Source organism: Meriones unguiculatus, chromosome 10, assembly GCF_030254825.1.
Source record: "Meriones unguiculatus strain TT.TT164.6M chromosome 10, Bangor_MerUng_6.1, whole genome shotgun sequence".
NCBI lineage: Eukaryota > Metazoa > Chordata > Mammalia > Rodentia > Muridae > Meriones > Meriones unguiculatus.
Window position 1 is genome coordinate 17,255,319 of NC_083358.1, and position 26,353 is coordinate 17,281,671.

At 49.6% G+C, this 26,353-nt stretch overlaps 1 protein-coding gene across 2 annotated transcripts in view; it reads right to left on the minus strand.

The window, feature by feature from the left end:
- The window catches only part of Vac14 (VAC14 component of PIKFYVE complex), a 105,929-nt gene that overhangs the window by 16,213 nt on the left and 63,363 nt on the right, over positions 1-26,353 (minus strand). For both annotated transcript variants that reach the window (XM_021632553.2, XM_060391978.1), the window contains exon 14: positions 23,797-23,929. In XM_021632553.2, coding sequence (XP_021488228.1) covers positions 23,797-23,929 — 133 coding nt within the window. The remainder of the gene's footprint in view (positions 1-23,796; positions 23,930-26,353) is intronic.

Consider the following 26,353-nt stretch of genomic DNA (forward strand, 5'->3'; position numbering starts at 1 on the left):
GGCTACGCCTCTCACTGGCCAAGCAGGCTGCTGACTCGTTCCCTCCCTTCCAGCACTGCTTCTTTATGCCCTGAGGTTTTAGGGAGTGATAGAAGCCAGCATCAGAAAGGCCTTTGACCTCTTGCAGGCATATTTGGGGGCAGTGCTCAGCCTGGGAAGGGAGAGGCTCCAGTCAATGAATGTTCCTCTACCACCCGCTCAGATGGTGCTGAGCTGCAGGTGTTTTCAGAAGCCAAGCCTTGGCTAGTGGGCACAGGTCTGGGAAGGGTACCCAAGGTGAGTTAAGAGAAAATGGGGATGAGTGACCTCTAGGCGGGAGTCTCTGACATTCTTGACTGTCTCAATGTCACCACACCAAGATGGCCACCTGCAGACTGCTGAACAGCTGGCCTGTTGGGGACAGACTCAACTACAAACCTCGTGAGCAAAAAGAGATGGCAGCTGGAGCGAGCGCCTACCTTCCTCCCACTGCAGTCTCTCCCAGTGGCTGTTAATACTGTCCATTCCTGTTTAACCCTCACCTGCCTCCATGCTACGCTGGCTGGCTAGTGACAAGCAGAAAATTGAGAGTGAGCCTTAGCAGGCAAGTCCCAGGTGGAGGGATGTCCCAGCCCCCTAGTACCTTGTTTGTATCCCGTGAGAAGGAAGCTTTGGATAATTTCATTGGGTACCTCCTGTTAGGAATAACCCTGCCCGATGCAGGAGGATGTGCCCGCCATCTCACTGAGGAGAAATCTCCAGCTCCAGACACTGCTCATCTAGTTCTTTGTGCCTACTTTTATGGTCTGACACCAGGACTGTGGAGTCTTTCTATCTTCCACGTAGGTCTAAAGATCTCCAGCTGGATGGTAGGTAGCCTGGGCTCAAAGTGATACCCACAAGCCTGCTTCTGCAAGACGGGCAAGGGGCACAAGCTCCAAGTATCTAGTGCCCACCTGTCTTGAGGGCATCTCTCCCATCAGCTCAGCTTCCTGTTCAGTGTTTTCCTTCTCCCTCTGGCCCTTCCTTTCCACCCACTGCAGGACCACAGTCAAGAGGGGGAAACTCTTGCTTCTTCTCTACATTGGCCACTACTTGACATTCATGTTCTCTTTGATAGCTCAGGGCCCAGGGTGGGGTGGGGGTGGGCCTGGGTACTTTCTTCCAAATGCCCAAAGTCTCCCAGCCAACAAACCTGGCTGCAACCTAACAGCAAGGCTAGAAAATGCAGAGGCCACAGCCATCCCCAGGGGGCAGGATCTGCTCCCTGCCTAACAGCTGGGTTCCTTCAGGGGTTTAAAGAGAAAGCGATTTCTAGTCAGCAAAAGCTTGGGTGGGAGAAGGAGTGGGCTCACAGCCGAGGTTCTGAAAGCTCTAGACTCCCAATGCACCCTGCTCCTCCCCTAGTCCCTTCCCTTCCAACTCCCTGCTTCCCAAGTATAAAAACTGTAAATCTGTTTTATTTCCATCAGTTCTAGGCAGTGTGCCCCTTAGGGCAAAGGCAGCCGTGGTAACCCTGCCAACTTATGCTTTAAAAATCCATCCTGTTTAATGCAGTTGATGTGTCTGACACACTTAAGTTTCTTGGGAGGAGGAGGTGGAGGAATAGGAGGAGGTGGAGGAAGAGGAGGAGGCAGCAGAGGCGGAGGCAGCATGAGGGCTTGTTTTTCTGGGTCTTGCTGGGAGTTGATGGAAAGGGGACAGAAGATGAAGTGAGAGGAAAAAAGGGGCCTTTTGTCCTCTGAGCTGTTTGTCCCTCTGTTTAATAGAAGCTCCTGCCAGGCTGGAGAAAGAGTTGTCATAGACACCTGGGTGGGCTTATCCCAGGCTGGTTTCATTAGGGTGGGAGCTGTCACAAGGAAGCTGACCTTTCGCTGAGGCAGCAGGTCTTTACTGAGTTTGCTCTAGGCACTGAAGTTACGGTGGGAGAGGAGACTTCTGTCTCGTCCATGGAGTTCAGGAGGCCCTGCCACAGAAAGGGCTTCCCAGAACAGAAGATGTCTTTTGCTGGCCCAGGGGCATGCCGGGTTTTATTTTCCACATTACCTGCTTTCCAAGGCACACCCACAGGTGCCACTTGAGCCTCCTTTGGGCTGCATACAAGCAACCCACTTTCTTGTCAGGGCAGCCTTCGCCCTCTTCCTGCTTTGTCACCAGCAGGCTCCAGAGCTGTGGTTGGCCCTTCAAGGCCAGCCCTAGCTCCTTCTTGGTCAGACAAATTTCTCACAGTCAAGGGATGAGACTGGAGTGAAGGGACAGACACTTGTGGAACTGAAAAGCAATGGCCAGGAAGGACCAGGGAGCAGGGAGCCTAGTCACCTGTTGTGGAGCTCAGCCTGTGGAGCTGCTGAAAGGTTTCAGCTGGAGTTTCTACTGGCACGACCATAAACAGTTGTGAAGGAAAGGGTTAGTTTCTTCTTATAACCAGGGGGTCTAAGGCAGGAACCTGGAGAAGGAGTGCAGAGGCCATGGAGGAGTGCTGCTTATTGGCTTGCTCCTTGTTTAATCTGCCTCTTCCACCAGCCAGGAACACCAGCCCAGGAGTGGCACTGCCCCCAGTGAGCTGAGTCCTCCCACATCAATCATTAATCCAGAAAATGCACCACAGGCTTGCCAATCTGGTAGAGGCATTTTCTCAACTGAAGTTCCCACCTCCAAAATGACTAGCTTGTGTCAAGTTGACATAACGCCAGCCGGCACAGGGGCCTAAGGGTAAATGATTCTGCAGGGTGCTCAGGGACTTTGTGAGGTAGTGTCTGATCCAATGAGGTCTGGGTTTGTATCCAGAGGAGGCAGTGCCTTCCCTCTTATGCAGACATAGAATATGGCTGGATACACGTAGGGGCCTGAGGCAGGGAGAGATGGGAAGACCCTGGGCGTGGGCTGAGGGAGTGCCTTGGTGCTAGAGACAGAGGCAGCATAGGAAGGACAAGCTGGTGAGCAAGGAGAGGAAAAAGGCATGTCTGGGCCCTGCTTGAAGGTCCAGTCTTCTTAACTCCTGCTTCCTGCCACCGTGGGCATTTTCTCTGCTGGAACTCATTTCCTTCCTCTCAGTGGCCATAAATAAAGGAGAGCTGGTGTGTTCTGACGTCAGGCAGTCTGTGCACATACCTTCCCATGTACACAGATGTCACTGCAGCAACGCCCTTTCTATTAGAGGGTACAGATGCAGCACATACCAGAGGCCCTGCCCAGGTCCAGGTGGTCATTTTGCCCAGCACCAGCTCTCTCAGCTGCTCCTTCACCACATAGCCATAGCCAACTCACAGGCTCCAGGCCAGATGCCTCAAGGACTTGAACTTGAAACTCAGCTTTCCAGGAAGACGCTAAGGATACTTCTGCTATGGGAGCCACTGGAGCCTTTTTATTAATTAATGAATTAACTAATTAATTAATTTTTTACTACGCATTCTATCAAAGAGCTCTACCACGACTCTACCAGGCCACTGAGGCCTTCTGAGCTTGAGCTTCCCAGAAACTCCCCATGGCCACAAGGCAGTGTAACTGCAAACCACCCATGTGGCAGTGACTACATCCGGCTGCAGCAATGTTGGCCTGTGATCCATACTTAGTCTTAGCTTCTGGGGCGATGTCTTGTGTTCAAGGGGCTAGAAAAGAAGCAGGGCCTGGAAACTGCACGACAGCTCACAGTCAGGCTTGAACTCAGACCACAGGAGAGGTTAACAGAAGCGATTCCAACAGCAGGTTCCTAGAAACCTGTCAGGGGTCCCAGGCCAGCTGTGGCCTGAGGTCTAGAGCAGGGGAGTTTGATACAATGACTTCTGGTACCCAGGGAGATATGGTCAAAGTTGCTATTCTGAATTTAGGGTTCATATTGCCAGGGAAATGGCACCCTGAGTCCTAAGTGCCCTGGAGTCTCCTTGGTGACTATCTGAGAGCCACTGACATAACTGCTTTCCCTTTGAAGCCCTCTGGGCTCTGACCTTCTTAAGCAAGACTTCCTCCTGAGAATATGCCATGCCTTCCCCGCAGAGGTGCTTGCCTGTTAAGAGGCTGGCCACCCTGGCATGCTGCTTCTGGCCTCAGCTCTTCCCGCTGTATATATCCCTGGCACCTTTCAGCCTGGCTCATGTGCTCCAACCCTTATAGAAGAAACTTGAGTCCAGGACCACAGTGTGGTCAGAACTTGGTTTCTCTTTGGCCAGTGTGTGGCAGCAGTAGAGAGACACAAACCACCCTCCCTTCTCCACCTGAGGCCTCCATTCCTGTAACCTGAAAGCCCACGGCAGAGACGGCTGTTTCTCCACCTGTGCCATTCTCCTCAGCCTATGGGAGTCGTCTTCTGGGAAGCAAGCAATTGCAGTGTGCAGAGCCCAGTGAGGCTGTACTGCTCTACCCCTGAGCGACTGGGGTGTCCCTTGCCCCAACAGTCTTTCTGTTACCACACTGTTCTGCTCATTTTCTCTTACTTCAGCTAATCATTCCCAAGTGAGTCCTTTCGTTCTAGGCCAAGGGATGGCTCGTCATTACTGTTTATAGATTCCCAAACATTTACAGATGGCCAGCATTCCCTTCTACCTTGGCAGTGTGCAGCCAGGCAGAGGCCTTGGCAGGGCTCCCCCTGCTTCTGTGCCCTACAGCCCGAGCTGGTGCGGGGGCAGCAACTCCAGTGTACATGTGATCATGGCCTGAGGCAACAGTGCCTCCCTGTGAATGCTGGCTTGTAGTTGTGGGTCCGGGTGATCACAGGGCTCCTGACACTTACTCATGTCATGGTAAATGTCTTCCATAGGATTCGGCGTGTCCTGAGGGTTCTAACCTGGGCCCGCCATTTTGACCTCTGGTGGTACCTGTCAGTGTAGAGCTACCACGTCTGGTCCTATCTGTGTCATGTCCAACTACGTGGACTCCCCTCAAGGAAGAAGCCCCTGGGTCTATGAATATGATGTCGGAGTTCTGCACTAAGACCCCTTCTTTGGAGGCTAAGTGTTCCGTATTCCCAAGCCTCCAGAACAGTCCTGAGAGGGACTGTCCAACCCGCCAATCAGGGTGGCTGCTCCAGGCCCTGGCAATGCCACCTTGGGAGAAGATGGGGGAATTACCAGCAATTTCAGGAGCCGTGCAACTGGGGAGCCTGGGCTCTGCCTTGGGGCTTTGGGTGGAAGTCCCACCCTCACCTGCCCAGACCCCTTTCTTTCTGCTGGGTACTGTACTCCTTCTCTTCCCTGCTTGGCTCTGCCTGCTATGTACAGTCCTGATTTCCTTTGTTCACAGAGAAGGAAAGAGACCAACTCTCAGGAAGACCCAGGGCTCTTCCTGGCATCTTCACTTTAGGCAGCGGCTTCCCCTGGCAGCCTCGTGACTAGTCTCTCCTCCTGAGGCATCGGCCTCCCTCAGGGAGGAAGAGCAGCTCGTCAGCCACTGCAGTGGCATACGCTATTCCTGCCGTTCTGACTGTATCTGACGCTCCCAGACAAGGACAGTCCTTCGTTCAAAAGCTGGAACAACCAGGCTTCTCCTGTCTTCACATCTCTGGTCTGGGCTTCTGTGAGAGTTTAGGAACTGAGCTGGTTTTCTGCGGCTCTTTACAAGTGCCCACTTAAAGAGCACTGAGATAAGCGGTGGGAAACAGAAGAGGAAGTTAAATTCTAATACCCACTACTGGTCACAAAGAGCAGACATCAGAACCGCCGCACTGCAGAGCTTTCTGGAAAAGTGGTAACAAGTTCAGGCTCTGAAAGGGCCAGGAGGGCAGTGGGGAGAAGCACCTATGGAGACAAAGATGGTCTAGGGAGAACTGCTTCAGGTTTCTAGAGCAACACAGAGGAGGTTTTCTTTAACCTGTACTCTTTTCTATTACTGGCTCAGAAGGTTGGAAATATTCCTTCTGTGAGCATCTTTCAAAGGGAATTTTAAGATATACGGAGTAGACTTTTGGTAAAAATGTCTTTTTCCCAGGAAACCTTCACTGGATTAAACCTATGAAAGCAAGGAAGAGTCTTAGTTATAAGGCATCCTGGGAGTCACCCAAAGATGCTTATGTCCCAGGACATGGTTACAGCTTAGGCTCCCTGTGAGCAGGGCTTGTGCCAAGCAGGAGGGGGAGTGACTCTTTTTACCTCAGGGTACTACTGCAGCCCACATGAACAGAGACCAGCCAGACCAAGAAACACAGAGGTTTGTAACACCCACATGTTCTGGCCAGAGAGAGCCCCTCCCCCACAAGCCACTGTGCTCCAGTTCAGAGAGTTCAGGGCCGTGCTGAACAAGTTCAAGGCTGCCTGGGATACAAAGTTCTAAGCAGCCCAGGGAACATAGGCTGACCTTGTTGTCAAATGGAGACAGCTTAATGATAGAGGGCTTGCCTGGCCTGAGCTCCATGGCTAGTGTGGTGATGGGCTGGGGTGAAGCCTGCGAATCTGAGAACCTGAGGAGTCTCTTGGAGACACTATCACTGGCAGAGCCCTAGAACAAGACTCAGGGAAGGTGGCACCCCACCCGTGATGGCAGGACCCTGGCTGGGCAAATTGGTGGCAGTGGAGGCAGAGGGACTGCTGCATGTTTAACAATGGAAACATGCATTTTACAAATGAGAGGATCAACAGCCGGGAAGTGGTATTTTTAGCTACTGTGGCTCTTTGCTTCAAAGGCGTATGTTTCATCTAAAACCAGGCAAACCTCCTACAAAGTCTGCCTGTTTGCAAGGAGTGATTAGCATAATACGAGTGGGGAAAAAAAAGGCCGGGCTCCTCATGGAGGCAGGAAAGCCTACTACAGGGGGAGGCTTTCTCCTGAAATAGAATTTAGCAAAGAGGAAAGTCTTATCAATGGAGCCGAAGCCCCGTCCCGCCTCACACAGTGTCCTGGTTATTACCATGTGTGATGCAGCCACAGCTCGGGTCTGGTGGGTCACCCTTATTGGTTATTTAAATACCACCTTTGGGCTGGTGAGAAGGCTCTACAGGTAGGGGTGCCTGCTGCCAAAACTGATGACCTGAATTCTGTCTCCTGGACTTACGTAGTAGAGGAAGAGAGAACTGATTCCTGCAAGTTGTCTTCTGACTGCCGTCCCCATGCCCAACATATACAACAACACATAATAAATAAATGTCAACAACTAAATAGTGCCCTTGTCTTGTTCAATTTCTCCCAATTTTAAGCTTAAGGAGTCTTGGGTTGCCCATACAGATGTCCTGTATGTCCTGAGGGGTTGGCAAGAGCCAAGTCGAGGGTAAACAAGTAGGATGGGTGGCAGGTGGGGGAATCATGAGGTCACAGGTGGTGACACCTGAGGGAGGCATTCCATCAAGGCCACAGACCATGGGGTGGACAGAATTACCTCTTACCCCTGTTTCCTCGACTATGGGTTCATCTTTAATGTGTCTTTTCTCACTTGGATACTGACTAGCAGCCTGAGAAGGGATCCTGGTTGTACACAGTGAAGAGACATGGAGATGGTCCATGGAACACCACAGGAATAAGACAGGCTGTGACCCATCTTCCCAGAGCTGTGACTACAGATACTCATCGGTGGAGTCAAGCCATAGACAGGGACACTTGACAGCTGTTCTACAGGCTTCTCTTCTGGCTCTGACACTGGGCCCTGTCCACTGTTCTGAGGGGGCTGGGCTTCAGATTGTAGATTTGCCCTCTACTTTACAAATCATGGGTGAATGAGAAGGGAAGGGGAGGGGACTAGTCATTTCTCTTCCTCCGGGGTTCCCCGCAGGGAAAGGATAGACAGGTTTTCCTGTGGATGGTCAAGAAATGAAGTGCTCTCAGATGAGACACACAGCTGAAGATGCAAGAAATCAATTACCATGCTACTGGGGGGTCAGCAGACGCAGGAGGAGTTGGTCTAGGGCAGCCACAAAGGCTTCAAGGGCAGGCAAAAGGAAGGGAACTCCAGCACTGGCCAACTGTTAGGACAAGATTTCCGACAGAGGTGGGAGGGGTCTCCTTCAGGAAAGGAGAGGCAGGCAAGGAAGGGCTCAGCCCATGGCAGGGGAAGGAAATGGGCCTTCTCAGGAGAGATGACTGGATAAAGAAAAGTCTAAATTCAGAGGGACCTGGAGAGAACCGACAGAAGCCAGCATCCCTGAAGAGCCTGTCACGTGACGGGTGCCACATGCTTGGGGCACAAAGGTCTTTAGCTTAGATCATATGATCTGCTTAAATCACCTCTCCCAAGAATACAGAACTGTCTAGAGTGCAGCAAGTTTCCTTGTCTAGCAAGCTGCCTGCACCACCTTCCTGACCAGCCTTTGGTGTTTTATGACGCTAACAGCAGGGGTGGGGTGAAAGGCTACAGCTGGTATAAGGGATGAATGAGTCCCCTCCATCACTTTCAACTTTCTGTCAGGCTCTGGGCCCCACCTGCCTTCTGCTTCACTGGAAGTTCTAGAAGCACGAAGGAAAACAGTTACTCAGGCACAGCCTCATGTATACCTGCAGCCCATCCTGCATGCTTCAGGGTGGCTGTGAGGTGGCGGATTCTCTTGGGGACTTAGGCGCCCACATGGTTGGAAGGACTTTTCTGAACCAGCTCCAGCCCTTTAGTGGCTCACTGGGTACCTACCGCAGAGCCACTTGTAAAGCAGCCAGCCTGCACTCCCCCTCACTTGTAGGCACTCCTTGTAGTCACACACAGGTCCATTTGAGGCCTTGGTCTCCAGCCTGTGGAGCTCCTGAGTAGGGTCTGCTTTTCCACTCCCACTGAGTTCTTCCCGACCTTTCGTGGCTTGGCTTAGCCATCATTTTTTTTTTTCTGGAAGCTTTCCTGAGTTCTTCCACGGTCACCCTATTCCCCGCCCCATCTGCTCCTGCAGGGCACCATCCTGCTGTGATGCTGCTGCTTGTGACCATGACTAACCCCAGTGGGCAGGGACTAGCACTGCTCACTGCAGTGGTGAGTACGCAGGGCAGGCCTGCTCAGTGATGAATGGCTGCTTGGTGCTCTCTGGAGCAGCCGCAGCAGCAGCACCTTCTGGGTTGCCAGGTAGATTCTCTCAGGCCTTCCGGAGCTGGGGCGGGCCTGTGCACTTGCTCCCAGCAGTTTCCTTCTCAGACGGAGGGCTCTTGCCTGGCCTGACAGCTGTGGCCTAATTTCCAGGGCTATCACCGGGCTCCTTATTTTTACCCACTTGGTATTTTTCATTACTGATGCATGGGGGATGGTGAGGGATTGGAGTGGGGGAAGGGTGTGGATGAATGGGAGACAAGAACGCTGCAGGGCTAGAGTCAGTAGTCAGGTTGGAAAGAGGTGGGGATACGAATGGGAGTGAGGATGAACCAGATGATTTTTTTCTTTAAATTTATAAAAGAAGTGCCCCCCCCCATCACACTCCCTGATTTTCCTCAGTAAGCACTTTCAACAAGGTCACAAATGCATTGGCTCTATAGATTTTTGGCTCCAAACCACATTTCAGGCAGCCTTTAAAAGCCAATCTTGGCACAGCATCACCGACGCCTGAGGAGAGGGAAACTAGGGCACTTTTATGCTTTGAGAAAACATCAGATCCAGGTCACAGCTTCCTGGCATTGTGGAGGCTGTGGGGCACCCTTTTCCTAGTGGCCTGGAACTGCACACCCTGTCATCACCCCTGTACCAGCATTTCCTCCTTCGGAGCAGGAGTCACAACACCGGGTGGCATTGCTTTCCCCTTATCTCCCTATGCCACCAGGACTACCTTGGTGCAGGCAGGCACTACAGTTCAGAGCTGGTGTGGGCCTGGGGGACTCACGGAGCAGACTGATGTACTGAGGGACTTTCTGACCCTGCCTCCAGCTAGGTGAGCACTCTTCTGCAACTCTCCATGCTCTCTAACCCCCTGCTGCACACCACACCCTCCTCAGGACTATGGGACTACGGGGTGGGGCTGTGAGTGGCCATCCTGGCCACTGCACAAAGGCAGCACAATTAATAGATACTTAAAAGGGAGCATGTACTTGTAATCCCAACATGCCTATAGCAAGATGGGAGGAGACAGGAGAACCCCCAGGAGATCACAGGTCTGTTATCTTGGCTTAAAAAGCAAGGTGGAAAGTAAGGATTTATACTCAAGGTTGACCTCTGACGTCCACATATACCACGGGATGCATGAACTTGCACACACACAGATTTACAAAAACAAACAAACAAAACAAAACAAAACAACGAAAAAAAAACCCAACTACAAACAATACCAACCAACCTAGCTGACCCTTAAGGACCCTCTGGCTGCTGCTTGAGACTCTTGTGTGTTCTTCAGTAATGGCCTGTGGAGGCTTTCATCTGGGGGCACAATGTGGGGATCGGGCACGAGGCTGGCTTGCTGGCACCAGGGCTTCCAGTCTCTACCAAGTGCGGTGCTGTAACGAATTGGAGGTGTTGGCCTGCACACGTCCTGCCCACATCCCCGGGCCACTTCCTCACTGCCTGTTCCCATGTTGTGCCTGTGGTCTCTGGGTCACACACATTGCTTTACTGCTCTGCTCTCTTGGAGGGATGGATACATGGCCGGTGAGAGGTAAGGGAAAGTCTCTCCTGCCAGTACCACAGTGGCTCTCATTGGCCTTGCTTCCTCTCCCCTGCAGCTGGCATCTCAATCCAGAGCACAGGGTCTGTTGGGGTGCCTCCCCAGTGTCTACTATCTTAGATTCTGGTTCCATAAAGAGCTCCTCACCTGTGCCTAGGATGGTCATGCAGCCTCCTGCACCCAAGGGTGGGTGAAGGATCCTGCCAGGACAGTAAGGTTCTGGTGCTTTCTGGTCATACTGGTCTGATGAAATCCAAGCCTAGGACAGCTGCTGAATGCTTTAGTGCTGAGAGGACAGGAGGGAACCATTCTGCCATGCAGCTGAGGCCTGACAGGAGGAAGGTGAGCCAGCTGTGAAGATGGGAAGCTGCCCAGTTCTGGGGACAGGATGTGGCTCCAGCCATTGAGGCTTTCAATAAGGCAAGCCCGTCCCTGCTTACACACTAACTTTATTTAACATTTTTTAGAGGTGGAGGCTATGGTCTTTGTAGGCAGGATAGCCTTGAATTCATGATCCTCTTTCCTCAGTCTCCTGAGTGCTGAGATTACCAATGTATGCCACTGTACCCCATGGCTTTATTATTATTATTACTGTGTGTGTGTGTGTGTGTGTGTGTGTGTGCGTGTGCATGATATGGTTGTGTGAGTGTATGTGCCATGGCACATGTGTGCAAGTCCACTTCTTTTGTGGCTTTCAGGGATTGAACTGAGGTCACCAGGTTTGCATGGCAAACACCTTTACCTGCATAATTATCTTCTGGACCCCTTTTTGTTTTTTAGAACTCTAGTTTATTGCCATTGTGTGTGTGTGAGAGAGAGAGAGAGAGAGAGAGAGAGAGCACAAGTGAGAAGGGGTGGTACATGTGAGGGTCAGAGGGCAACCTCTGGAGTCAGATGGATCTCGGATCTGGGGACAGGTCAGGTTGTCAGGTTAGTGTGGCTTTTACCAGCTAGGCCATTTTACTGGTTATTTTCAGTTTTGAAAATGTAAGGCCAAAACCGAGAGTGTTATCATATGTCTTTAATCCCAGCACTTGGGAGTCAGAGGCGGGAGCATCTCTGAGTTTGAGGCCAGCCTGGTCTATATAGCAAGTTTCAGAACAGGCAGGACTAGAGAAAGAGAGACAGAGACACTGTGTCAAAAAAAAAAAAAAAAATAGTAAGGCCAATGAGCTGAGGCCAAGGGGGCAGCAGGGGCAGTAAGACGGTGAGGAGGTTGGGCTCAGCAGTAAGAACACCCAGCCACCTCCTGCGACTCCCTGGCTGCTGTCATGGCATGGCGTCTACTCCTGATACCGTGCTCTGTCCCAAGGCCTGCTCTCTGTTATGTCTTAGTTAGTCCTCACAAGCAGCAGGACATAGTAATGGTTCTTTCTTTTACTTTTCAATTAAGATCAGGCGAGGTGATGCGCAGCTGTAATTCTAGCACTTGGGAGGTAAAGACAGGAAGACCAGAAGTTCAAGCCTTGGATACACAGTAAATTCAGGGCCAGTAAGAGATGTCTGAGGCTCTGCTTCTAACAACTCAGAAGCAGATTTTAAACACATTTAAAAGCTGGGCATAGCAGCATACACCACTGCTGAAGGCGGGAACAGGGAGGAGGTAGCGACAACAGTAGGATCCCTGTGGCTTGGTGGGAAGCCAGGCTCTAATTGGTAAGCTCCAGATTCCTGTCATCTTCATCACCACCACCACCAACATCGTCATCATCACTACCACCACCATCACCATCACCATCATATAAAGTAGAGAGGAGAAGATACCCCCTATGGGTCTCTGGCCTCCAGACCTGCAGCCGTGTAAACACTCATGATCATGTACAGGCAAAAACAAATCAGGGTTGGGAGAGTAGCTCAGTGAGAAAGCACATAGTATATGGAATGCATTTCAATTCCTAGAATGGCCAAAAACACACAGAAAAAACACTGTTTGGGCAGACAGCCATATGTTCCAGACTGCCCAGCACTTTGCAGCAAGAGTTGTTCCTTTTCCTTGGAGATATGCTATCCCTACTCTGTGTGGGATTTCGCTGGGCTGCTCTTCCCAGAATCCCACAGCCCACTCCTGCCACTCCTGTCCCTCCCCAATACACAGGACACTGTTTATACCAGTTTCCCTAGACCATGACCTTCTGAGACGTGACACGTCTCTGCCTTAAAAAGCTCGAACAGGGATGATGGGCCTCTTAGGCGTTTTCCATGTCCTTGGCCTGAGCAAAGAAATGATGCCTGTGGGTTTTAGGTGATTGAGCTCTGTCCAGCTCGCAGAGAATGCCTCATAAGCATAAGGTGGAAATGAGCAGCACTATGGGATGAAAGCATGCAAATTACTAAACATGCCAACGCTAAAAGAAAAGGCATCACCTAGATGTCAAATGTGTGAGGCACGTCACAGAATGAGTAATCACAGTGTATGCATGTGGGGAAGGTTGGATTCAGAGCATACAGAGACCTTTCCACAAATTTCTAAGAAAACACTTAAAAACCAATGGAAAAGTGACACAAGCAGGCTCATCACAGGAGGATGTCCAGAAGGCAAATAAGCTATGAGGAGTTGTTCAGCTCCATCAGTCTTTAGGGGAATGTGGCTAAGAGTACAAATGTACCAGAATGGTTAGAATCTAAGACTGATGATTACCTTGCTCATGGGAGATAGGTGGGTGCAAGCACTCTACAGAACATCTCCTAGAACTATGAATGTACATCCATGTGCAGTCCCACAATTCCTAGGTGTAAACCTAACAAGAACATGTGTATGTTCCGTGTGTGTGTGTGTGTGTGTATGTTCTCCAAAAAACATGCACAAGAACATACATCCACAGCAACATTACTCAGAATCACATTGACTAAAAAGAACCTATAAGCCCATCAGTATGAGGACATAATTAATAAATTAAGGCGTCTTCATAGAGTGGAAGACCTTATGGAAATGTGAATGACTACTACAGCCAAGACAGGAATGACACAATCCCAGTGTGACCAAGAGAAACTTTGTAAGAGAACACAAGCTGTAAGTGATATTCAGAACCTCTAGGAGGTGGGAGGGGTTACTTGGGGGAGAGCAGGGGGGCAGATACTTGTAAGACACATGAAGGGACCGACCAGTGCCCGAGGGGTCTATTTCTTATTTGAATGCTCATCCCATGCATGGGACAACTAGGAAAAATTAGCTGAGCCATAATACAGTCACGGTTTATGCACTTTTTGTGTTTGAGATAGGGTCTCTCTATGTAGCCCAGGCTGGCCTTAAACTCAAAATCCTCCCTTTTCAGTCTCCTGAGTACTAGATTACAGGCATGTGCCACATGTCTGGCTCCTGTGCTTTCAGTGGTATTTTTTCTTAAAATCTACACTCATGGAAGGCCTCAGAGAACAGAGGGCGGGAAGGCTGTTATGCAGGCAGGAGTGGGAAGAAAGAGCAACCCACAGAACTGAGGCAAAAGTGTGGTCAAGAAAGGGAGGTGGCTTTACCAGAAACAGCAAAATCAAGCTGAAATCAAGGTGGAGCTTTTTGGCACAGGATGAAGTCTCCAAATCATATTCTTTGGGGCAGCAAGAAGGGCTGGGCATTCTCAGGACATACAGTGGCCTAGCGGAAGAAGAACTTGGCTGAGGCTATAATGACAAGGCTGAAGGAGAAGTACAGACCAGAGTATGGATGGAGCTGGGCTCGGGGTGTAGAGCCCCTTTGGAGGGTGTAGAGAAAGAAAAAAATTGCTCTTGAAAAAGCAGCATCTGGAAGGCAAGAGTAAGAGCCTGTGCTCAAAACACACCTCATGTGTAATTGATGGTAACATAGAGGAAAAAACAAAAACAAACAAACAAAAAACACCCCCCCCAAAAAAAACAAAAAACAAAAAACCAAGAGTTGGTCAGATTCCCATTGAATCCACCTCAAATGAGAGGGGCCAATGTGGAGGACTCAAGCAACTGTGATAAGCCAGGAGAAAAATAAATGGCCTGAGGAAGGGATGAGATGTGTCTCCTTCAGTAACAGTCAGGGAGATTCTGACCAAGAGAAACTCAGTGCCAGGGAGGTCCAGAAATTAGCCTGGCTCAAAGACAGGGAGTAGGGTTGGACAGTGTGGAGGGCCCAGCACACAGACCAGCTGAGCCTGAAAGGATGGCAGCCAATAGAGCCAAGGGAGATAAAGAAGCGCCGGAAGGTGGGCAAGTCAGGAGGAGTCTCTCTGTGGATAGCTATATGGGCTGACAGCCTGGGACACAGGGGCATGTTGTCAGAGCAGAGAGCACAGCTGCCTTTGAATGAGAGCTACGATCCTCCCAGGATCATGGTGGAGTTCAGCACCATGGTTCCTCTAGGCCAGGCCTGTCAAAGGTCACTGCCAGACGTCTCCAAGAAGAACTCTCTGCTCTGTAGAAGGGCAGTCTAGCTGATAGGGAGCCTGGCCCTGGTATGGAAAGAGGGAGATGTGGGCTTTCATCTGCTTTGCCTATCATGTGGGTCCTTCCAGGTGCACCTTCTGGGTTCTGTAGGCTGAATAAAGACCCTGGTGGGAGCACTGAGGCAGCATGGGGTCTCTGAGCTTGCCTGGTAGTGTTCATGGCTGGTGAGAACATTTGTCTCACTATCTTGGCAATCACTTCCCCTTTCTTGTGAAAGTTCCCACATCTGGGGAGAAACCCAGCTCTGGGGTCCAATCTCCTGCAGATCATAGCCCAAGTCTGAGAATGAAGGAGGCGGGGTAAATGCTCTGCTGTTATAGGGACAGTAAAAAAAAAAAAAAAAGGATGACAAAATAACAGACTAAAGGCCTACAATCTCTGGAGGGCTGAGGCAATCAACTCTACAGAAAGTTCCATTGTCCACTTCAGATCCCAAGGGTCTCTTTGGTGGGTTTCTCAGCGTGCATTATGAAGAGGCACTTGGCCTTACCTTCCTGTGAACTGCCTTCTATGGTCACTGTCTGAGGTAGGATTTGGTACCACCATTCCCCCAGGCCAAACCCCTCTAAGGGCTACCATCACCCATGCTCCAAGATGGGGCCTCTCCTTTCCTGCAAGGGGCAGCTGGTCTGGAGGCCTTTCACATATGCGCATAAGAGAAGCCCTTCTAAAGTCAGGGCCCACTGTGTGCAGGGCTCTGTGATATCCCTATGTGCTAAGAGCAATTGTGTGGAGGACAAGAAGGGACAGCCTCATAAGAGCCTGTCTCACAGGCAGCCCCAGGAAATGTGCACTGACATGATAGCAGGAGAAAAGGAAGGCTTGCTGAGGAATGTACCATACAATGGACAGACAGGATGCATCCGGAGCTGTCTTTCCAGGAGTTTACAAGCTAAGGACCCCACTTGTCTGTCCTGGCTCTCATGCAGAGGAAGGCAGGAGGATGAAACATGACTTCCTGGGGCCAATTCCAAACCTGCTGCTAATTTTAAGATTCTACACTAGGATACACTTTTAGCTGCTTGCTAATTCACCAAGCTGTCTGAGTTACCAATGTCAAAACTTTGCAAGTTTCCTGGCACACTCAGGTAAAGTCTAAACAGAGCCAGAGAGTTCTGTAAGTCCATCTGGAAGCAAGCTCTCGAGCTTCAGACTGAAATTTGTTATCAAGTTTTCAGTCCTGAAAACCACTCTTTAGAACATCCCCAGTCCTGCCAGCTGTCTGGGCTATGGGTTGAGATCTCAGATGAATGGACTACAAAGTAGGTGCTGTGTGGGAGGCTGGACATGGGCCAAGCAGCTGTCACATCCCTGGTGCGAGGAGCTCAACACTGCACACCCACAGAGTGGCCTCTAACCTGAGCAACTTTCTTATCAATTTGCTGCTCAATCTTCCTCTCCTAGCAGGGCCTCCTGGAAATTACGGTATACAAGCTGGCTTGGGGGGAGCTTGACAGCGTGGGCTGTGGCACCAAGGGTTACCCTGAAGGACACAGGGCTTCCCTCTGCCTGTTCACCTGTGCTCTTTAACCTCAGTACACACAGCCTTGCTCAGAGTACACGGGGGTGCTGCTCTGTGAAGTCCCAGGCTCCTTCTGGCCAATGCTCTGCTCCTCCCACAGGCTCCAGAGGGACCTAATCAATTGCAGGCTGGCCGAACAAGGCCCATCACATGTGGTTTCTATTTTCCAAAGAAAAGACAGCCCTCTTTCAGGGAGTGCCAGTGGGCATGCTGGGCATGGGGATTTCTTGGAGGAGCAGGATGGCCCCAGCTCCAGAGTCTCTAGGTGGGGGTGCTAGCCACTTGTTCTGGCTCAGGGTACCTGGCATTTTATCCCTTAAGAGGGCATCTTTTTACCTTTCTGTCAGATTGGACTCCTGGGTCTGTTTGCCACTTCCACTGTCAAAGAATTGACTCCAGTTAGATCTGAAGTTGAGGGCTGGCTATGCAAAGTGGCTTCTGCTATATGCTCCCCAAAACAAGAACATCACATCCCCTGGCTCCAGCCCCAGGGTCAGGTGTGTGTGTGTGTGGGGGGGGGCGGGGAGGCACAAGTGGGGAAAGCTACAGAGGATTCATACAAGGAGCTGGGCAGACTTTAATTAAAGCTGGCAAGAAGAGACGCTTCTTCTGAGCAGGTGCCAGACACTGTGAGGTTGCCTCCAATTTCGTTCAATGTCCTGTCTCCTTCCCTCAGCTGGGGATCCCAATCAATATGGCTACAAACTAACAAAGGGTCAAGTCCCACTTGCAATCCCAGTCGGAGGATTAGGATCTTTTCTTGCAGGCAGATTCAGATTGGTGTCTGTAGACCACTCTTGAAAGCAGGGACCCGGGAGCCAAGCATGGTTTTCTGAAATGCCGATTAAACCAGGAGAGTGGGTCTCGACACTTTGTTTTCTGTCAACATAACACTATGGGCTTTTGGGGCCTGGCCTATGTGCCCAACAGGTGAGTGGCAATTATGGACACTAACAGGCTGAAGGAGAGGGCGTCTTCAGGAAAAGGGACTCCAGAGACCTCCAGAGACTTGGATGATCCTGGGGGTATGAGGAAACTGGGCTTGGAAGGGGGGGTGTTAACCCACATGGACTGCTTAGTGAAATTTCCCAGTTAAGGAACCAAAGAGTGGCTTCTCCTGACATTCTCCTCCCTTGTCTCTGCACCTACCTCAGTGGCCAATCAAGTCACCATTCTACCTATGACCCTCTTTATGACATAAGGGCTAATCTGCAAACCCAGGGCACCAGAGGAGGTAGTATTAATTGTAGAAGCATGTGTTACGGACTGTTTGGGAGGGAGAGCAGGACCAGAAGGAAGCCTCATGCTGGATGTCTTTGGGTTGGGGGGCAGGGGTCTTGGAAGCAAGTCCCATGACTATGCTCTTTTCTTACTCGGTCACGGCTTATGCTCTCTGGATACTTGCTTCATCCTAGGCGTGAGCACGCCTGCCCTTGGGAGGGTGCTTGAGACTCATCTACCATCAACTTGGCGGTCAAGCTGCAGACCTTGCATTCACAGCACACAGTGGCTTGTTAAAAATGAAAGCATTCTCTGGCAAGTGCTCTTTGCAAGGCAGCAGGGAGGAAGAGGAGGGGAAATGCACAGTTGATGGAGCTGGCCAGAGGACGCTGGCCAGAGGCCCTGTTGGCAGGCAGAGTGGAGTGTCTTCAGACTTGCTACTTCCCAGCACAGAAGCGGGCTTGTAAAGATCCCAGCTGTTGGGTTACGCCGGAGTTCATATCACAGCTTATCAAAGAGGCTAGCTTTTCTTTCTCCTTTCCTTTTCTCCTGTGTATAAGTGGGGTGGTTCACAGGCAGACAAGGCCTGGGCTTGTTCAGCGAGCATTAGCATGGAGGGTGGGAAGAGACTGGAGGAGGGCAATGCACACCAACACCTACTTTAGGCAGAGTTGGTTTAGTGGGGCCGGGCTGGGTGCTGGTATGTGCCCTGGGCACTGGGGCAGCAAAGCTAGCTTTTAGGACACAAGGCTCAATTATTCCACCTTCCCATAAAGCCTGTTCCTTTTCTCCACCGACCACCAGGGAAAATGGAGGGCAAGCTCATGTCAGGGTCTGGAGAGCAGTTCCCTTTTATCAAACACCATCAGCATTGGGGCCCGAACCCATACGAGCTGACTCAATTTCATCATAGAATGGCTAAATAGGCACTGTTAACATTTGTGTTTTACCTGGGTAGTGGTGGCACATGCCTTTAATCCCAGCACTCAGGGGGCAGAGGCAGGTAGATGTCTGAGTGTTTGAGGCCAGCCTGGTCTACCGAGTGAGTTCCAGAACAGTGAGGGTTACACAAGGAAAGCCTATCTCAAAAAACCTAAACCAAGCCAAGCCAAACCAAACCAAACCAAAACCCAAACATTTGTGGTGTTTTATGGACAAATCAGGAAGGACCTCGAAGCATGTCATATGGTTACAAAGGTTGCAACTGAGAGATATTGGGATTTGAACCTGTGCTAGCAGGCTAGTTTTTATGTCAACTTAACACAAGGTACAGTCATCTGAGAGAACTCAGTGAGTTCTCATTGAGAAAATGCCTCTGTAAGAGTGGGCTGTAGGCACGCCTGTAAACGCATACTCTTAAATAATGACTGATATGGGAGGGCCTAGCCCACTGTGGGTTGGCTACCCTGGGGTTGGTGGTCTTGGGTTCTATGAGAAGGCAGGCTGGGACAGCCATAAGGAGCAAGCCAGTCAGTAGCAATCACCCATGGCCTCTGCATCAGCTCCTACCTCCAGGTTCCTGTCCTGTTTGAGCTCCTGCTCTGAGTACTTTCGAGGATGACTAGTGATGTGGAAGTGTAAACCAAAATAAACTCTTTCCTCGCTAGTTGCTTTTGGTTATGGCGTTTCATCACAGCAATAATAACCCTAAGTACAGAACCTAAGCCTTACTCCAAAAGCTACACACTTCCTTAGGCTTTGAGGGTGTGTGGGCAAGTTTGGGGTACCCTGCCCCATGTGTGCCATCTTCTTCCAGCTGTGGGCTGGGCCTCAACTTCCCTACAACCAAAACAATGGACAGGCCTAGATCTAAATTCAGGCCTGTAAGGCTGGCTGGAAGATGAGGGCTTGGCACCACTGACTCCCTCAATCTTAATTCATGGTCTAAATGACTATGTCCATAAGATAAGGAGCTGGGTGGATACAGGCCAAGCTGGAGTTCTGGTCTTCCATTCCTGACACTAGTTCCATATCAAGGTGCACTCTGGGAAACTGTAGGGTGAAGAGACAGAAGAAAATGTTTCTCTCAGTGCTGAGAATCTACCAGATATTTATTGTCAAGAGCTGTGGATGCCTTTGTCTTGCCACAGATGACAGCTGCCCTGGGCCCTAAACACACTACTGCACAAGTAATGGCTTCTAACCTGTTTACAGGAGCACCCCTTTATCTTTCTCAGTGTGCAGAATTAGGGACTAAGAGAAGCAGCTGAACAGCTGAAGGAGGGGGTTGAGAAACCATCTATTGTGTTCCTCATCAGGCCTGTGGCTCTATTAGTGTGTGTGCCACTAGATGCCCTTCATGTCATTCATTCTTTGACACAAGGAGGCCTGAGGTCAATATCCACTCATTTCTTGAGTGCTCTCCAGATTTACTTATCCATCCATCTATCCCTCCATCCCTATCTAATCTATCTATCTATCTATCTATCTATCTATCTATCTATCTATCTATCTATCTATCTATCTGCACAGGGTCCCTCACTAAGCCTGAAGCTTATCAGTTCAGCTAGGCCACAATTTTAGGGATCTATCTATCCCCCACACCAAATGCTAGAGTTACAGGAACACATTGCCATTCCTACTTTTGATGTAGGCTTCGGGGACATGAACTAGAGTCCTTGTGCTTATGTAACTTATACTTAGCCTGAGCCAGTGTAGCTCAGGCTTGCTTGGGTCACTATGTAGCTTAGGCTGGCCTTGAACTCAGAGCAATCTGCTTACCTCAGCTTCCCCAGTGCTGAGATAACAGCTGTGAATCATAATACCCAGTTCTAGTATGTTCCCTCTTTAGAGCCATCAGCAGAAAATGAAAATGAAGATGGCAGCCAACCACTCCACATCATTGAAGGCCTTAGTCTCTTGTGCAATTATGGAAGCAGGAGAGAGCTGCATGTCTGCAATGCCAGATCCTGACCTGTGTACCCTGAGAACCCATACTGGGTGTCTGAGACAGTCTAGGAGGATGGCAGTGCCTGGGCACTGGCTTGGAAGTCAGCAGGTCTCAGGGCACTGAGGACTGCTTTTAGGGCATGGTGGCAGATAAGCTGAATGGCTACAGCAGAGGCCAAGGAGAGACCTTAGTAAAGAATTGTTGTGCCAGTGCCCAGGGCTAAGAAACCCTCTGTGGCTGTGCTGGGTAGTGAGGCCTGGCCTGCAGGCTGGGCTTAATGCCCTCTCAGAGCCCAGCAAAGTTCTTGAGGGAACCGAGCTTTAGAACAGCAAGCGATTGTCATGATGGGTATACCAAGTCCCCACAGGATGAGGAGAGACCACCCATGTCAGCTCAAGCTCTTTGAGGAGCTGGGACCATGTAGTCCTGGCCCCAGGTTCCCTAGCATGCAGATGTTCAGAAGTCCTTGAGGTTCCAAGCTCTGTCACATACCCCAGAGGGACAATGTAGTGGGTGCTGAATGAGCAGAGTGAGAGATCTGCAGCCCAGCTCCAAGCAAACCTAGTTGGCACACTGATACTTAAGCATACTCCCCATTAAGCTAAAATGAGAATTCTTATCATTCTCAGACACTAGGGGGACACTGAGAAGATAGAAAAGTCTTTCTGGCCTGAAGTCTGTAAAAAGAAACCTGGCAGTGGCCTGGCTAGCAGCTTCATGGAGTCTCAGGTACAGAGGAGGCCTAAGCATGTCCATGCTAACTACATTTCCGCTCTGTACAGTCTGGGGATGCTGGGTACCACCTTGAGCTCCCATCCCAAGGCCCCAGGCTGCAGCTAGGAAGACAGGGAGAACCAGGGGTAGCCCTGTCCTCCAGAGGGAAAGCAGGCTACCCCTACCTTTTCCAAAGCCTTCACTGGCTCATGGAGTCTATCGGCTGAGGACTGCTCATTAAGAATGCTGACACCTCTGCAGTCTGGAAAACCACATGAAATCAACTGTCACTCATGTGAGGGCATTCTATTGCTCTGATGTATGTGGGTCCCTTGTGCTGTATCTGATATCTGCTTAACTGGAACTGTCCAACTCCATGGGGAGAAAAGACCACAGTGGTGAAGGCCTGACTTCACCACTGGTATCATGCACTCACTGACTGCTACTACCACTTCAGCTATTTCTGAACAACAGTGGTTCTCAACTGGTTCGTTCTGAGCTACCTGCCCAGCCCCTGAACATTTTTGGTTGTCCAAAACAGGCAGGGGGGAGGTGCTACCTACACCTGGTGGGTAGAGGTCAGGGATGCTGTTTAAACATCCTACAGCTCCACCACAAAGAATTACCTGACTTCAAATGCCCACAATGTTGAGGGATGATAGCCTCTTCCACACTACAGGGACCTCCTTTTGGGAGGTCAGACATCAGAAGCCCCTTTCACCTGCTGTGGTCCTACTATTCTTTCTGTCCTTTCTCATGACTCAACTCTTTGGACTAGTTCCCAGGGTGTCTTCAACTCTATTCTTTGACCTTAATCCAGCCTGTGTTTTTCTCCCCCTTGCAGGCAGGTCTCTCCATCAAGTTCCCTTTTCTCCCATTCCATGTCTTGTCCCCATCTCCTCATCTCACTCTGTGGTTGAACAGGCTTCTGAGTGAGCTCCCAGATCTTCTTCAGGCTTCATCTTCCCTCACTGCCTCCTCTCAGCCTCTTTTCCTCCACTTCCTCCTGGCTTTCTGACCCTTCTCAGCCTCCTCTTCTGGCTTCTCCCTTTGCATAACCCACAAATATGACACTTCTTAGGGCTCAACCTTAGACTCCTTCCCTCACTCAGATTCCTCTTACTCCCTAAAAATGAAAACTGTACAGGGCGGAACCAGCTAGAACTATACTTTGCACAGGGCTGGTGCTGAGTAATTATGTGTTGACCAAGTGACTGCATCATCCATTTCCAGACTTGAATCTTAGAACTAGGTCTCTCTTTGAAGCATCAAAAGGCTGCTTCGACATTTTACTTTTATTTTCAAAGCAATTCAAACTGAAGCATGTGACTATCTTCACTCTGATAACTCCCTCAGGGCTCAGGACCTGCATGCTATTCTGATTCTCCTTCTCCTTGTTCCCCCTGCAACTCTTCTCCAATCAACACTGTTGCCATGCCTTTGACAATCAGCCAGTCTCATCCAGACCACAGCTTCCCAACCATCTATCTGTCTTGGTCCTTCAAACCTATTCTCCCAACGCAGCAATCTTTCAAATCAGAAATATGGTCACATCACTCCCCTACACGGAGCTTCTCATTACTTGACTGCGTTCTTTGTGCCAGTGTCCAGGGCTAAGAGACCTCTGTGGCTGTGTTGGGTATGGTGAGGCCTGATTTGGAGGCTGGCCCTCTCAGAGCCCAATATGGTTCTTGAGGGGACTAAGCTCTGGAACAGCCATGCCAAATATACTGAGTCCCCAGAGGATGAGGAGAGAGGACCTCTGAGTCCCACTCAACTTTGCGTTCAGGTTGACTGCAAAATGAACTCTTCATGTGAATTTCTGCCTTCAAGTTCTTTGGGGCTCTGCTGGGGCTCCTCCACCCTTTTGGTCATACCAATACAGTCTGCCCTCAAGCATCCCATCCTCAGCCACATTAAGAACCCCACCACCCTGAGGTTTTGAGTCCACTAGTCAAGAAGGAGGCGTAGGCAGGTTTTAATAAGCAGACCTAAGATCCGCCGCTGTAGTGCATCTAGGGTCATCTGGATCATTCTGGAAGGCTCTTTCATCTGGCTGTGTTCGGAAGTCTGCAGGAATTTTGTCCTTGACCTAGCTTCCATTAGCTAGAATGTGACACTGGGTGTTCTTCTGGTGATGCTATTCTATGATGCTGAGAAGACAAAGGGAGTCCCATGCACGGATGACAGTTCTCAGATTTGTCCAGGGCTAGGTTCAGTCAACTCAAGAACCTGGCTTCACCGAACTTGCCAAATCCTGTGCTGGTAACTGGGCCCATGTCATGTCCTGTCTGGCTTACTCACTTCTTCTTCAAAAGAACAATGATGACACTTACAAAGAGGATATTTTAGCAGAAGGGAAAACATTTTCAAGAAATAAACACTTCACTTAGTTTTTAAAGAAATGTCAAGGACTACCTGGCTCCCTGTTGGTAGCACCACAATCTAGTGTGCAGGAAGAACCATCTTCATTTCTTATAAGAACAATGCAAAGGCCAGGGAAAGGGTGGAAAAAGAAAGGAAAGTAGGTGGCTGCTCTGCCAGGACGTACAGTGAGATTCAAAGCTGTGGCATATAGGGCTGACCTGATGATGAATGGGCCTCTGGCCTCCAGGAGCTTCCGTTCACTGCTAAACGTCTGCAGGAGGTTGATCATGAACTTGTAAAAGTAGGAGTTCATGGTGGGAGTGGAAGGAGAACATTCCAAGCCTTTGGTACCTGCAGAGAAAGAAACAGAGCCAAGATTTAATCTGATTGCATGTCTACAGGGCAGGGAGACACAATACAATTGTAAATGCCAGAGGGGTGTAGGAGTGTGTGTGTGTGTAAAGATGAGAGAAAACTCTCCAATTAGGGTTCACAGACCGGAAGCAAGAACTTTACAAGCACATACAATATACCAGTTTACTCCTCCATCTGATCCCGTTCCGCTCAGTGAACACCTCACCTGTAAGATCTCCCTTAGGTGCTACAATAAAAATGGAACAAGCCCTAGAGAGATGGCTCTATAGTTACGGGTATGTGCCGCTCTTGCAGAAGACTTGAGTTTGATTCCCAGTGCCCACATCAGGCAGCTCAAAACCACTTGTAATTCCAGTGGATCTGGTACTGTCTTCTAGACCCCATGGGAATCTGTACTCATGCACACATATCCACACACATAATTCAAAGTAAAACAAATCTTAAAAAAATAGAAACAAATGAGCACAATTCTCCCCATGATCCCAACAAATCAGATATATGTGGGGTTTACTTTGCACAATTAAGGACAATGACCAGTCAGAATAAAGAGGTTAGACACATAGCTGGGCATGGTGGCATATACTTTTAATCCCAACCCTTAGGAGGCAAGGGCAGGCAGATCTCTATGAGTTTGAGTCCAGCCTGGTCTAGGTAGTGAGTTCTAGGACAGCCAGGGCTATGCAGAGAGACCCTTTCCCAAAAAAACCAAAACAACAAAAACAAACCAAAAAAGAGGTTAAACAGGTACAACTACTACATGTTTGGTCTACAAACCAGCCAACTCCCTGGAGGCACAAGACTAATTTCTTCCTTAGTGTGGAGAAAAGAAATAAATCACGTACACAACAGCTGGGCTAAAGATGAGATATGTTCAGAGCAACATGACTGGATCCTCACCTAGCACCAAGAAATAGGTAAAGGTGTTCTTAGGGTGGTGCTGTGAAAGCCTGCAAAGGCCTGGCTAACTGTGTAATACAAACAGCATTGCTCTTTCACATGCTTCAACTGAAAGAATGCTCAGAGCCTCATGCCACCTCCTCCAGCCTGCTCTAGCGTGTGCACCCTTGCCGAAGCTTCCAGCACTGAGGGAACTAGGGGAAGACTGATGGTGCTTGTTCTGTATGCTTGTTCTATCTGCACACCCCACACAATCCCCCTTCCTTTCTAATGCATAGTGACCCCAAACAGTGCTAGAAAGAAGGACAAAGATGGTGGGATTTCTCAGTCTGCCCAATGTAATACTGGGACATCTTTGATAAAAATAATAGCTTTATTAGAGTCTCATCCTTGCCCCATAAAGTATTCCTTTCAAAGCGTACCATTTACAAGCTTTCAGAACATTCACAAGTTGTACAGACACTGCCAGTAACTGTAGAACACTTTAGTTACCCCTCTACTAGAGTCCTCTACCTATTGGCTTCACTTCCCAGTCCTGAAAACAGGCTTCTTCTCTCTATGGACTGGTCCATTCTGGACATTTTACATGAATAAACCCAATATGGCTTCTTTCATGCAGCATACATTCAAGGCTAACCCTGGTTGTATGTCCAATCTTCATTCATTCTAATGCTGAACAATGGACACACCCTATTGTATTTGCTAGTTCATTAAGTGGCGAGTACTTGGTGGTTTCTACTCTGTGGCTATTAGGAATAATGCTGCTGTAAACAATCATGAGTTCTGAATGGAGAGATTTTCCTTTCTTTTGGCTATATACCTAGAATGAAACTGCTCAGTCAAATGAAAACTCTTTGGGTCCTGAAGACCCGAATCGCCAGGCACTATCCAGAGAGGCTGCAACAGGGTTCCATCTTTTTTACATCCTCTCCAGCACATGCTGTCAGTCTTCTGCTATAGCCACCCTAGTGGATGAAGTGCTGCTTCATTGTGGCTTTGATCTGTGGTTCTTTTCTGGAGAAACAGCTACTCAGTTCCTTTGCCTGTTTTCAAAACTGAAGTATTTGCCTTTATTATTACTTGAGTTCTTCATATATGCAGCAGGTTCTTATCAAGTAGGTGGTTTATAGACATTTTCTTTTTCTGTAGGTTTCTCCCCACTTCTTGCCAGCAAAGTTCTCCAGTACAAAGCTACATCCCCGGTCCACCTTCTTGATACTGTCCTCTGAAACAAAACTATTTGGGCTGGGATGCAGTTCAGTGGTAAGAACATTTGCCTACTGTGTTCAAGGTCCTTGGTTAAATTCCTAGTATTGCAAAATGAAACAAAACAACTTTTGTGGTGCTGTAAGGCCTCGTGTATGCATGCTACGGAGCCTCTGCCACTGAGACATACACGCCAGTCCCACAAAACTTTAGTTTGGTTAAGTCAAATATATAATTTTTTCCTTTGGCTGCTTAAGCTTTTGAGACAGTAGGGTAAATAGAGCCAACTGAGGCAAC